Source organism: Elaeis guineensis, chromosome 13 (assembly GCF_000442705.2).
Source record: "Elaeis guineensis isolate ETL-2024a chromosome 13, EG11, whole genome shotgun sequence".
Classification (NCBI taxonomy): domain Eukaryota; kingdom Viridiplantae; phylum Streptophyta; class Magnoliopsida; order Arecales; family Arecaceae; genus Elaeis; species Elaeis guineensis.
The window spans coordinates 6,575,351-6,588,208 of record NC_026005.2 but is presented as its reverse complement, the minus strand read 5'-3'; the positions used below and the strand labels follow the sequence as shown (position 1 = coordinate 6,588,208).

Sequence of the window (12,858 nt, the reverse complement as noted above, 5' to 3'; positions counted from 1 at the left end):
CGTGTCTCAAACACAATTTTAGGGGGGAGAATGGTCCACTTTGCCAAGCTATATAATTGCATAAAAAAAACAGAAAGGAAAACTCAATCAACAAACATTCAACAAGTATTCAACAAAACATGGAATAATCAGAAATGCTAAAGAGATAAAGCCCACCATTAAAAAAACACAGACAGGCTTTGAGATCCTTCACACTCGGTATACAGAAATGGGTGGAGACCAGGGACATCCAGGTTGAAATATGCCTGCTGAGAAAAAAAAATACTCAGGCAAATCCAATCTCCCAATAAGCAGCTTGGTATAAAAGGTCAAGCTACTTAAGCCCTGAGGCAAACCTAAGCCCATAACCACCCAAATCCACACTCGAACCTCCCCCCAAAAAGAGAGGCTTTCTTCTAAAGTCGGATATTGACAGATAGCCAGTTAAAGCAGAGGTATTTCTTCACTTTCAACTGCCCTGTACACGACCATGACATCTATATGGAGCACACCCACTTTATTCATGGAATCCTGCAGAACTTGGAGTCCCATTTTCCTTGCTTTTACTTGGATCATTTGATCAAGGAAATGATACCATCTCAACTGCTCATATCCCTCTTGCCTGCAGCACCCCTAACAATTGTGACCAACTTACCAGAAGTATGAACATGCATACAATCTTACCCGAATGTCTAACGGACCATCATCACCTCCAATTGCATGGAGAGCTACTGGGACAGCAGACAAGTGCCGAAGTACCAGAGGAAAAACGGTTGGATAGATTTCACCATTATCTGCAAGGCTTGAAAATGTTAAACTTGCAGTATCATATCCTACTTCTGCTGCTTTCTTCGCCATCTCAGGCACGACTAGCTCTGATGGATTCAACACCAATGCTACATCTTCGATTCCATGGAATTTCCCAGGGCTACCCCTTCTCTGAAAGGGTTTATTCCTAAGTATATCCAGCACCAATGTGCAAGTAGTCTCGAACCACTCAACAGTCAAGCCTTCAACTTCATCATAATATATCCGCCGCTCAATCTATACAAGGAACAGCACATAGCAATCAGATTGATAAAAGAAACACCAGAAATAAATTTTCGAATGTTGTACTTACAGCTAGCTTGGGAATGTAAACTGACAAGAACCTTGGTCCCAATCCCAAAACCCTGGCTTCAGAAACTAGGACCTGCAAATGACCAATAAAAGCAAAAAGAGTTGCAAAAGATCAAGAATTGATGCTCATAAGAAGTGAAATAAATTCAGCTGCAGATCAACTCCACAGAGTAGTCATCTCCAATATAATATGACAATGATTAAGTCATGCCAACAGACCATAAAAGTTAAAATTATTACTTAGTTCGCTTCTCAGAACACAGATATAAGGCTGCAACAAACTATACCTTTTTTCAATGAGACCTAACAACTACAGCTAAACCACAACATCAACTATATGCCTTAGGTATGCTGTTGAAGGAATACCTTTTAATGATGAAACCCTATGATCAAGCAAGAATTCCGCAGAGGGGGGGGGAAAAGTTTAACAATGTACACCGATATGACAGAGTAGCTGCTCATTTTTATGCTATCCTATTCTCAATTTTCAGGAGAAAAGAGATGTAGCTGAAGCAATTAAGCTGGAGTTGAAAAACATGACGACCTATGTAGGTTTGCAGGTTAGAAAAAACATAGGACCATCTTGATGCAAAAGAGAAATTATCCAATAGATGATTTGGGCTGATCTTTAAAAAAGTCCAAAATCTACAATAGTGCAAAGATACTAGTTATATGCTACTCGGTGAAAAAGGTACAAGCTGATAAGAGAAGTGAAACGTCAGTCTCTCAGATTGCTCAAAGCATGTCAACCATGTCATATTGGACTTCTGATATCAAATCAAAGAATCATGGACACCGATATTTGACTTCATTTGATGTACCACTACCCATTGTGTACTCATCCTCTTCCACCAAAATGCAGGATTTTGATGGAATTACAATGGAGGAATTGATAAAATCATGACTATCAACTGAAGCTGGCAAGCAAAGCTCTAGCTTTGTAAAAGAGGAGTGCTCAGGATGCTAAAATACATGCTAAAATGCTATTACAGTCAAGGTGTCAAAGAGCCTTGCTGTCAATTCCAAGGAACCAATGGGGTCTAACAACACATTATTAGACAGATTGTCATAGAAGGTTTTGTTCAGGTGAGCAAGATGAGTCATATCAGATGTTACAATCTAGGAACGTAGGTATCAAGAATCTCATCCATACAAGCTGATAAGAGAAGTGAAAGGTCAGTCTCTCAGATTGCTCAAAGCATGTCAACCATGTCATATTGGACTGGTGGATATGAATCAAAGAATCGTGGACAATGATATTTGACTTCATTTGATGTACCACTACCCATTGTGTACTCATCCTCTTCTACCAAAATGCAGGATTTTGATACAATGGAGGAATTGATAAAATCATGACTATCAACTGAAGCTGGCAAGCAAGGCTCTAGCTTATTTTCTTTGTAAAAGAGGAGTGCTCAGGATCCTAAAATACATGCTAAAATGCTATTACAGTCAAGGTGTCAAAGAGCCTTGCTGTCAATTCCAAGGAACCAATGGGGTCTAACAACACATTATTGGACAGATTGTCATAGAAGGTTTGGTTCAGTTGAGCAAGATGAGTCATATCAGATGTTACAACTAGGAACGTAGGTATCAAGAATCTCATCCATACAAGCTGATAAAAGAAGTGAAAGGTCAGTCTCTCAGATTGCTCAAAGCATGTCAACCATGTCATATTGGACTTGTGACACGAAATCAAAGAATCGTGGACAATGATATTTGACTTCATTTGATGTACCATTAGCCATTGTGTACTCATCCTCTTCTACCAAAATGCAGGATTTTGAAGGAATTACAACGGAGGAATTGGTAAAATCATGACTATCAACTGAAGCTGGCAAGCAAAGCTCTAGCTTATTTTCTTTGTAAAAGAGGAGTGCTCAGGATCCTAAAATACATGCTAAAACGCTATTACAGTCGAGGTGTCAAAAAGCCTTGCTGTCAATTCCAAGGAACCAATAGGGTCTAACAACACATTATTAGACAGATCATCATAGAAGGTTTGGTTCAGTTGAGCAAGATGAGTCATATCAGATGTTACAATCTAGGAACGTAGGTATCAAGAATCTCATCCACACATATAGGTATGACTAGCAGACCTTAAAATGCGCTTTTGCACCTTATAAAGCATTACCCTTTTCCTTAGTCACGATGATATTGTAAAAGAAAAAGAAAAAAGAAACTACAAATGAAATCTACCAAGAATGACTACAAGAAAAATAAGAAGAATAATGTACGAGATAATCACTGAGAAGCACATATTAATGACCTTGGTTTTAAACACTTGCAAGATTCCCTTTTGTTCCTTTCTTCCTCGTCTTTCCTTAGCCATATTATTTCAGTTCCAGAGCACTGTGTACCTCTCTAACATCCATGCTCAATAACCAGCTCCCAAAGCAACTTAAATAATTTTCTCTAGAAAAATTCAACTAGTAAATGGCTATCAAAAGTGCAACTTGGAATACACATCAGACAACAGGACATAATTGTCATAGTATTGCATATATCTACCTTCAAAACGTGTCTAGCTATTGGAGCAGTCTGCATTTTTAACACAGACACAGACACACACAAAAGCTTTTTTTTTTTTTTTAATTGTTGTTATTGGTTTTTCATTAAATCTTTGACCCTCGGGAAATTTTAAAATTATGAAATGATAAACCGCATCCCTTGGCATTCTAGAAGATAGACTAAAGGAAGCTCAAATCCACAAAAAACATCATAGTTTTCCACACACTGAAGCTTGTTATTTGAAATAAATAACCCTACCCCCCCCCCCCCCCCCCACAAAAAAACCAACCCCAACCTAAAAAAAAAAAAAAACAAAGAGGACACACACGCGTGCACACACACAGAATCTCTCATACCAGTCATCAACAAATTAAGAGGGTGGACCACTAAGGGAAACTTGTTAAAAATATTAACTAACATAAAATCCCTCGCTCCATTAATAGGATCCTCAAAAAAAAGATAATACGGGCTGCAGTTGAAGCAATGAAGAGAAGCTTGATTGTACTCCTTGAGAAGTTTGCACTGAATCAACCTTAATTAAAAAAAAAATGGAAAAAAAAAGGGGACAAAATGTGACTGAAGAAAATCATTTTCGACCAAAAGCACCCACTTCCATGACAAATGCAACCCATCTATGTACCCTCCAGATATCTTTTCTACAAAAACTCAACCATCCTTACCCAACTTCAACTAGCCAACTTAGAAAAATTCCATGAATCTCAGCTCAAGTCAAACCAACTTATTACCCTTATTTTGATTCCATTCATCAATAAGACCAATTCTTAATATTAAGCATCAAGTTGTAATCAATCATCAATCTTTCATTATGAAAACACAAAAGTACATGATCTGACCCAGAAAGAGGTCTCATTCTTCCTAACAAGGTTTTCTTTCCATTCAGGATTTGAAATTTTGACATTCAAAAATCTTAAATATATAAAATAGAAATTGGTGTTTGCTAGCTCCTTTTCAATCTTCCAGCCTCTATGAATTACCAATTTCTAAGAAATTCATTCTATGTTTGAAACTTTCGACTTTTAGAACTCTTAAATATATAAAATAGCAACCAATATTTTCTAGCTTATTTTTAAATCTTTCCCTGATGAATTACCAATTTCTAAGAAATTCGTCCAAATATTAACACCTCAATCACATGAATTAAAAACAAATTTCCCTAGTCAGGCACCTGGTAGCATTAGGATGATGTCTACAATTGGGTACCCCAACCATCAAAATCGATAGTGGAAAATGGACTTTCCAATTAGACTGTCACGGAACAAATCCCACCCTAGACCTATAGTTTCACGGGGGAACTAGGACTACTTTCTAGTTGGTGCTACAACGCACAAGCAGTAAGAGCAAACTGTCTCATTGATTTCCTTTATTGCGACGTACTCTATGGGCTTATCGTCCCCCTCCCTACACTTGACCTTTTCCTTGCTCTGGCACTGATTGACCAGCTTCATCGTCAACATTCTCATTCCCATAGCTTCTCGGATGACGACTGCTGACTGTGTCTTCATTTCACTCTTTGACTGCTATGAGCTTGAGGCAAAGTCGGCTTTTGGTAGAAGGAGAAGAAGAGATTTGACTATGCCCTTCCGATCAAAAAAAAGAAGATAATTGCTCTGAAAAACTTGTGAAATTCATCTGATGGGCTTTTCTTTCCATTGAATAGGAATCGCCCGGTCAACGATGATAGCATTATCCCTACTTGAGAAAGTTGTAAGAAACATCATGATTTTAAAGGCTTAATGGTGATGTCTTGTGATAAAATCCAACAAACCAACCAAGAATAATCTTGTCATCCCTTTGCAATATCCAAATTGGGTGTCATTTACACAATCCCTTTGCAATATCCAAATTGGGTGTCATTTACACAATCCATTTGCAAAAATGAAAGCCAGAAAGAGACTAACAATAGGATGCAATTCTACTCTACCGACAATGATTCCCACTAACATGGACCCAAATCTTCCAACAATATGAAAGAGCAAGGGTGTTCTGCTATTATTAGATCTCTAGATAAGCAGCAATCACGTCCAATCACTTCAGTCAAAAGAAACCCACCTGCCCAAAATCGCTCCCACAGAGCTAGGATTCAAAGAATTGTGCAACAAAATCATTCAATCCTTGAACTAGAAGACATGAAAGATAGAAACAGACGCAACAACCAAAATAGATGCTGTAGATTGATTCAGAAACATGAGGGGGAAAACAATATCATCCATCGATAAAGACATCACATGAATTATGGTTTCTTTCAACCATGTTTTAACATTCAAAAAACTGGACAGGAGCTCCAAAGCAGGTGAGATCAGATACAAGGTTAGCATCCAACATCCTCAAATCAAGTTACAGATGAAACAAGAAAAAGCAAGCCAGCTCAACTGCTCCTACAGAACTCAACCATCTAAGAGGTAAAAACCAATGCTTTCAAACCAATGCACTCAACGAATTTGTCAAGTTTCCCAGAAAGGATAGGGTTTCAAAAATTATGACCACAAACTGAAAAATCAACATCAAAAACAATACCTAAATCCTCGAAAGGCTGTTACTATTCAGCTTCAGTACGAATAAATGTAAAATCTAAATCCAACCTTGTAACAACTATAACATTGAAACTCAAATCCAGGTCTGATCATTAATCAGATTAACACTGAATTTGTACCAGTTGTCAGCCAAAAGATCCCAGCTTTTTATGCAATAAGGGCAGACACAAAGAGAGCAAAAAGAGAAGGCAAGGCAAAATCCTTTTTTTTTTCTAAGAGATGAACATGCAATTACTGCCGAGTGAGTGATGATTAGAAGGGAGAATTTGAATCTGACACCAGCAAGAAAGAAATAAAGAAGATTTACCCTATGTAGCAAAATAAATAATTAAAATGAAACTCTTTTCTACCAACTAAACTCATTGCATAACAGAAAGCCATATTCGTAGCAAATTAAATGTCCACAACTCCAGAACTTGATAATATGGACCAACAGACCTTGCTCACATGTTTTCTTATAACTTGATTATCTATAATGAAAGCAATTGCAGCATACAAAAGAAACTAAAGAATTGTAGGGTGAAAACGATAAGACAGAAAACAGCCGAACAGGATTCCTACACTTTTTGTCACTTAAAGTGTTATGATAAGTAATTGGATGCACTACCAGAAAAAGGAACAAAAGTTTATGAGATAATAGCAGCTTAGATGTAGCATAACAGATGACACATTCTCTTCATCAAGTATTAAGATATAATGGAACAAGAAACAGATGATGGATATGACACAACAGTTGTAACAGATTAAATACCTTTTTCTTCTTTAACAGGGCCCAAAGATAGACCTTCTCTCCAGCTTCCTCAGCATGCCTGCTAGCTAGTTTTCTTTCATTACAATATGCAGCAACTTCTGCAAGTACTTCAGTTCCAGGAACTTTAAATTTCAAAGCAGCAGCTGATAATATTTGGCTACCTTCTTCAGATTCAGCAGCATCTTTATCAAAATAAAGGCCAGTAAAACACCTAGTTGCAATTTCACTGCCTGATGCTTCACCTTTATATGCTCCAAGCAAACTCTGTTTTTTCTTTAAATAATTATCTTCAGCATCAAGTATAGCAGACAATGTCCGGTGCACAATTATATCAGGATACCTTCGCAGAGGTGAAGTAAAATGCGTGTACAAGGGAAATGACAGTGCATAATGAGCCCAATCATTTTCCCTGCCTCTCAGATCCCCAGTGCAGAAGTATGCTGCTGACTGCATCGGCCTTGAAGCATATGAAATAAGAATATCGAACAACACAGGATCATTCTTTAGCTTCTCCCTTATTTTGGACAGTGAAAGGTGAAGTTGACCAGAGGATGAAGTGTCCAACTCGAAACCATGCTTGCTACAAAATGCTTCAAACTCTTTAAGCTTTCGTAAATTTGGTTCAGGATGCCTGCGCAGCAAGGCACAATCAGGGAAAGCCCTGGATATGACTTCAGCAACAGACCTATTTGCCAAAAGCATAAATTCCTCAACAAGGGAACATGACTCCTTCCTCTCATTAAGAAAGCTATCATAAGGAGTTCCACACTCATCAAACAAGAAAACAAGCTTAGCAGTTTCGAGCCAAAGGGCTCCACCTTTAAATCTAATGTCTCTCAGCTTCTTAGAGATCTCATGCAGGCTTCTAAGGGATTCAAATACATCGTTCCATTTAAATTGGCCATGCAACTGAGGACCCAAACTTCCTAATAGACTAAATTGATCTTCATCAAATGATCCATCAATAATATCTTGAGCAACATCATACGACAGCTTGCAGCATGATTGGATAATGGATCGGCCAATCCAACGATCCCTGATGTTTCCAAAGCAATCAATATCCCAAATAATTGAGAAGGCAAGTCTATCTGCCCCTGGAATAAGCGACCCCACTTCTTCAGAAAGTTTTGGAGGCAGCATTGGCAGCTTGTGCTGTAAAATATAAACACTGGTAGATCGAATTTGAGCTTCAGTATCTAATGCTGTGTCTGGAAGAACAAAGTATGAGACATCTGCAATGTGAACACCAACACGAAATATGCCATCAGATTTTTTTTCTACAGATAAAGCATCATCCAGATCAATTGCAGAAGATGGATCGATTGTAAAAGTACAAATATTTCTGAGATCATGTCTAGTTTCAAACTCTTTCACAGGAATTTTCCATGTTACATCTGGAAGGCAAGCCAGTGATTCAGGCGAAAAATTTGCTGCACAAATTGCATTTTCAAACAAAATGGCTCCAATTTGTGGTTCAATTTCACCGCCTCGTCCCAGAATATGTAAAACACGAGCTTGAGGACAAAGACTTTCCTCATTCCACTCATCTATTTGCGCAGCAACTAATTCTTTGTCAACTGTTCCATCACCATTTTTCAGCCTTTCCCTTACAGCATCCGGTAGGCTACCAACAGCAACTAGCATCTTTGGGAATTTGGGATCAGTAGGTGTCAGTTGTATGTAATCCTCATCAGATAAGGACACAAGGTTCTTGTTTTTCTTTGAAACTTGTCCATTAACCAGATTTCCATATCCTTCCCCTTCAGGAAGCCACTTTTTACAAGTAAGAAAGCCAATTATTGTTCCACGGCGAGGAGACATTCTGATGATAGATAAGACTCTCCCAGTAGGCCGTTTTGATGGGTAAGAGTTTATCATAGCACGTATCCTCTCTAAAGCCCTTGCAGCTTCTCCCTGCTCAAAAGTCTGTGCATGTAAACTTTCTACGGCATTAATACACTTCCTATCAGAGGACCCATGTCCATTTCCAGTGGTACCCTGAGCTACTTCACTAGTACCTACATTCTCATTGAATTGGTACCTAGACAAGCCATTATTGTAAGTCTGGCAACAGCAGCTGGCATCCACCTCTTCTTTCCCTGCACATTTATTGCCAACCACTTCTCGGACTTCAGACACCACATTAGAATCCTCTGCCAGAGTAGGATTGCTGGGCACATTTGATCCTTTCAACCTGGTCCAGGATGTTACAGGATCCAACATGACAGCAACAATATCACCTTCAATCTACAAAACCAAGCAGGTTTTGTCAAATAAAAAAATTTCCATAAAACATCAGGAAAATGTAGTACCTAATCTGTTCCTGTATTGAATGCGCATACTTATACATGGTGCAGCACCAACTCAATATGCTATCATATGTGATACTAGCATTAATCTTCACAAACAAATAAAAAGAGCAAATGCCACTTCAGAAAACAAATTATGGAATTTCTAATCAAAATGACTCCAAAATTTTAACTCCCTGCCAATGGTAATGATACTATTTTAAATGATAGATGCTAGCAATCCAATACAGAAAATCTCAGCAACACAAGGCCCTGGTGAAAATAAAGATCCAGAGTGAGTGCAAAACATAAGTTGGATAACCACAAGGCCATTTATTAAAAATTCAGTAATAACAAGTCCAACAGATAGTTTTAAGGACTGAACATAATTCCAATAAGCTAAAATTTGGTAATTGCTCCTCCTAATTGAACAAATGGACCATCAATAATTTGCCTGTCTGATGTTCTAGTAAAACTAGCAATTGACAATAGTTCTACATAGCATTCATCTAACAGAGAAAGAACAGATACAAAAAGGTATAATAATGACAACCTACATATACTACTGAACTAACAAGTGTAATGCTATTTCACACTTTTCAAAACTTCTCAGCAATCAAGTAACAATACTGACCACCATGAATGGCATAAAGTTCATTCTATGCAAGAAATCAATAATTTATGTGCTATATACAGATATGCAGGTTCAATATCATCGACCTGCTTCTATGTCCATAGTCATACGGTCAAATAAATACATAAATTATATATCCAAAAAAGATTCTGGAGCTGTTTGGATACAAAAAGGAATAAACAAAGTTTGTTTTTTATCGTAATCCATGTCCAAGTGCAAATAAAGTCTCAATACGTAACTGAATATCTGCATACATGCAACTGAACCATCCCAATAACAAATACTCACATATAACTGATTCTAACAGCAAGGGATTATTGATGCTCCACCGCTCACATTTATCTTGCCATCAAACCATGGAACTATATGAGCAATTAAGCTGAGAGAAGGCTAAACAGAATTATTAATTTAACATCAAGGGCTGGAACAAATTAATTCTTCTGGTGTCAGGGATATATTCATGCATCTATAAATGAACTGCAAATATTTGTTTCATTATATGGCCGTATTTCGACTCATTTATGTCAACTAAAATCAGATATGTGTGCATGTGTATTGTGATCCATACATCCCATCAACAAATCTGAAAATTTTTATTTTCCTATTTCCTAATATTGACATTTAACCAAAGTGAAAGGCGCATAAGGCAGCTCAGAACTCCTAAAGATATCACTCACCGCTCTATTCTGAGCAGCAACTCCATTAATAAGAACATCCACTGGTACACCAACTATAGTACAGTAAGCCTGCAACATTTGAAAACCAGGATACTCATTTAGGCCCACTTTCTTGAAACAAGAAAAAACCAACAAGAATATAAAAGAAAAGCACTTAATGGATCAAAGATCAAACAAAATTTCAAGCCCCCACCTCAAGGCGATTATGTGCGTTCACACGAAATGTAGCTTTAAAGGCATTCCCTTTCTGCAAACCACCACAAAAACACATAAATTCATTATCGGTGTCTCGCTTCTTCTTCTTCTTCTTCTTGAATTCTCTCCTAACCTAAAAGACCAATTAAAACTCAGTTTACCTCTATGGCCTCTTCCACTGCCCGCTCCGACCAGTAAGGAGAAAAATACATCTTGGCTGTATTCCTGGGAGCCACTCCATCCACTGGAGCCTCCGAGGGAGAAGTAGAGGTCGGTAAGGGCCATGATCGGCAGATCTCCCCTCTTGCCAGAAACCCAGCCGTCATCGCACCAGCATCGCCCTCACCATTAATATGCATCGCAGGGAGGGAGCTGAAGCCAACATCAGACGCTTTCTGAAGCCTACCCTTCACACCACCACTGCCGCCGCCTCCCTTCCAATTCTCCGGCCACTCCGTCGGCTGCCCGCACACCGAGTCCATCGAGCCACAGACTCCCGCTATCAAAAAAAAAAAAAAAAAACCTCAGCAAAATCTTATTTTTAATCCAAATATCGTAAAAATTTAACCAATCGCTGGAGTCCAAACGTAACCTGGCATCCCGGCAAGGATTTGCTTGGATCGCCGATTCTGGCGGCGCCGCCTTTTCTTGTCCTTATCGGCCTCCTCCGCTGATGCAGTCGCCGCCATCGCGTGCTCCGCTGGACCCCTCATGGCTAAGATGGATTCCTCCGCCCCAAGAGAAGAGAGCAAAGCAAGGGAATAAAGGGAAAGAAACAGAAAATAAAGAGAACGAAAGAGAAAACCCTAGATCTGGGTATTCCTCCTTCCGATAACGAGAAAAAAAGAATTATCGGAAGGGGAGAAGAAGAAGGAAGAGCAGAGAGGCAAGGGATAAAGGCTTTGGAGAGGGAGAATAGGAATAAGGATAAAATTGGCGAAAGGGAAGGGATAGGGATTTTAATTGCGGTGAGAGGATGTCATGATTGGTCGGCAAGACTAATGCGCCGACTTCGCCCTTTCTTGCTTGGAGCTCCTTTTCTCCGCTTCCGTCGCTTTATTTCTTTGCTTTATTTTTAGACTTCTTTGTGTTGTGTTATTTGGGCCTCCTGCCTACCGAATCTAATCCCACTTTTCAGAGCGCTTTGCGTGTATTATGACATGATCTACCAAGAGGAAAAAAAAAAGAGCATATTTTTAGTATATGCTTGTGATGCCATCAAGTAGTCATCGAGTAAGGATGCCTGGCCTTAGAAGCGTCTTGATTCTCTAGTGTCATTTACTTCGGTTTCAATTTTAAAGGCAGAATCAAGATCTTGTTGGGAGTAAATATCGCAAAAGTATATTTAGAGGAAATAAAATTTTGAAAGATATTTAAGCCGATGTCTTCTAAATTGCTGACGTGGCTTTTTCTATGCCTCAGTATGTCATGGTTCCAACAAGATCTATGAGCAATTTTATGAAACTTTTGTATATTTTATAGGATCACTATGACAAGATTTAAATAATAATTAATTAACTTTTGTATATAATATAATGTGAATATTATTTTTTTTTAAAGGTATTGATGCAAAAGGATAGTAGTATTTTGTTACACTTAAGACAGCTATCTGTAGATATTGTTAATTAAAAATCAAAAGAGTATTGTTACAAAAATGAGATGATTTGATATATATATATATATATATATATATATATAAATATAAACACGCACGCACACATATGGCTAATTTTTAAGACTAAATATATAATAAACTAATTTACATAGGTTTATATACAAAAGTCATCCTTTTTAAGTACAGATTTTGCCTAGAAAATCAAATATATAAACACACATGCGCACACACATATGGATAATTTTTAAGACTAAGTATATAATAAACTAATTTGTATAGGTTTATATACAAAAGTCATCCTTTTTAAGTGCAGATTTTATCTAGAAAACCAAACATTCTGATCGAATAATATTTTTATTTTCCATTATTGCATGCTATTTTTGATATATTGATAATTAACTCTTGTTTTATTCCCAATTTAGTCCAATCCAAGCTGAAATAGGCAAATAACAATTTCGTTTTCCCCATTTGGAAGAGATTCATTAATTAGGTATATAAATATTAGCGAGAAATTGGTTATTGGTTCTTAATTCATAG

General features: G+C 37.8%; 1 protein-coding gene across 2 annotated transcripts; it reads right to left on the bottom strand.

The window, feature by feature from the left end:
- Positions 1-53: 53 nt before the first annotated feature.
- On the bottom strand, positions 54-11,728 carry LOC105056822 (DIS3-like exonuclease 2). Of its 2 annotated transcripts, XM_010939150.4 has the most exons (7): positions 11,299-11,728; positions 10,868-11,205; positions 10,705-10,758; positions 10,512-10,580; positions 6,913-9,159; positions 1,100-1,171; positions 54-1,023 (listed from the first exon to the last, which is right to left on the bottom strand). In XM_010939150.4, the coding sequence occupies exons 1-7, from the start codon at positions 11,417-11,419 to the stop codon at positions 631-633; spliced, it is 3,294 nt and encodes a 1,097-aa protein (XP_010937452.1). In that variant the 5' UTR covers positions 11,420-11,728; the 3' UTR covers positions 54-630. The 2 variants fall into 2 exon arrangements, with proteins under 2 accessions (XP_010937452.1, XP_029123862.1); XM_029268029.2 differs by lacking the exons at positions 10,512-10,580; positions 10,705-10,758; positions 10,868-11,205; positions 11,299-11,728 and adding an exon at positions 10,123-10,241 and having other exon boundaries at positions 438-1,023.
- Positions 11,729-12,858: the final 1,130 nt, after the last annotated feature.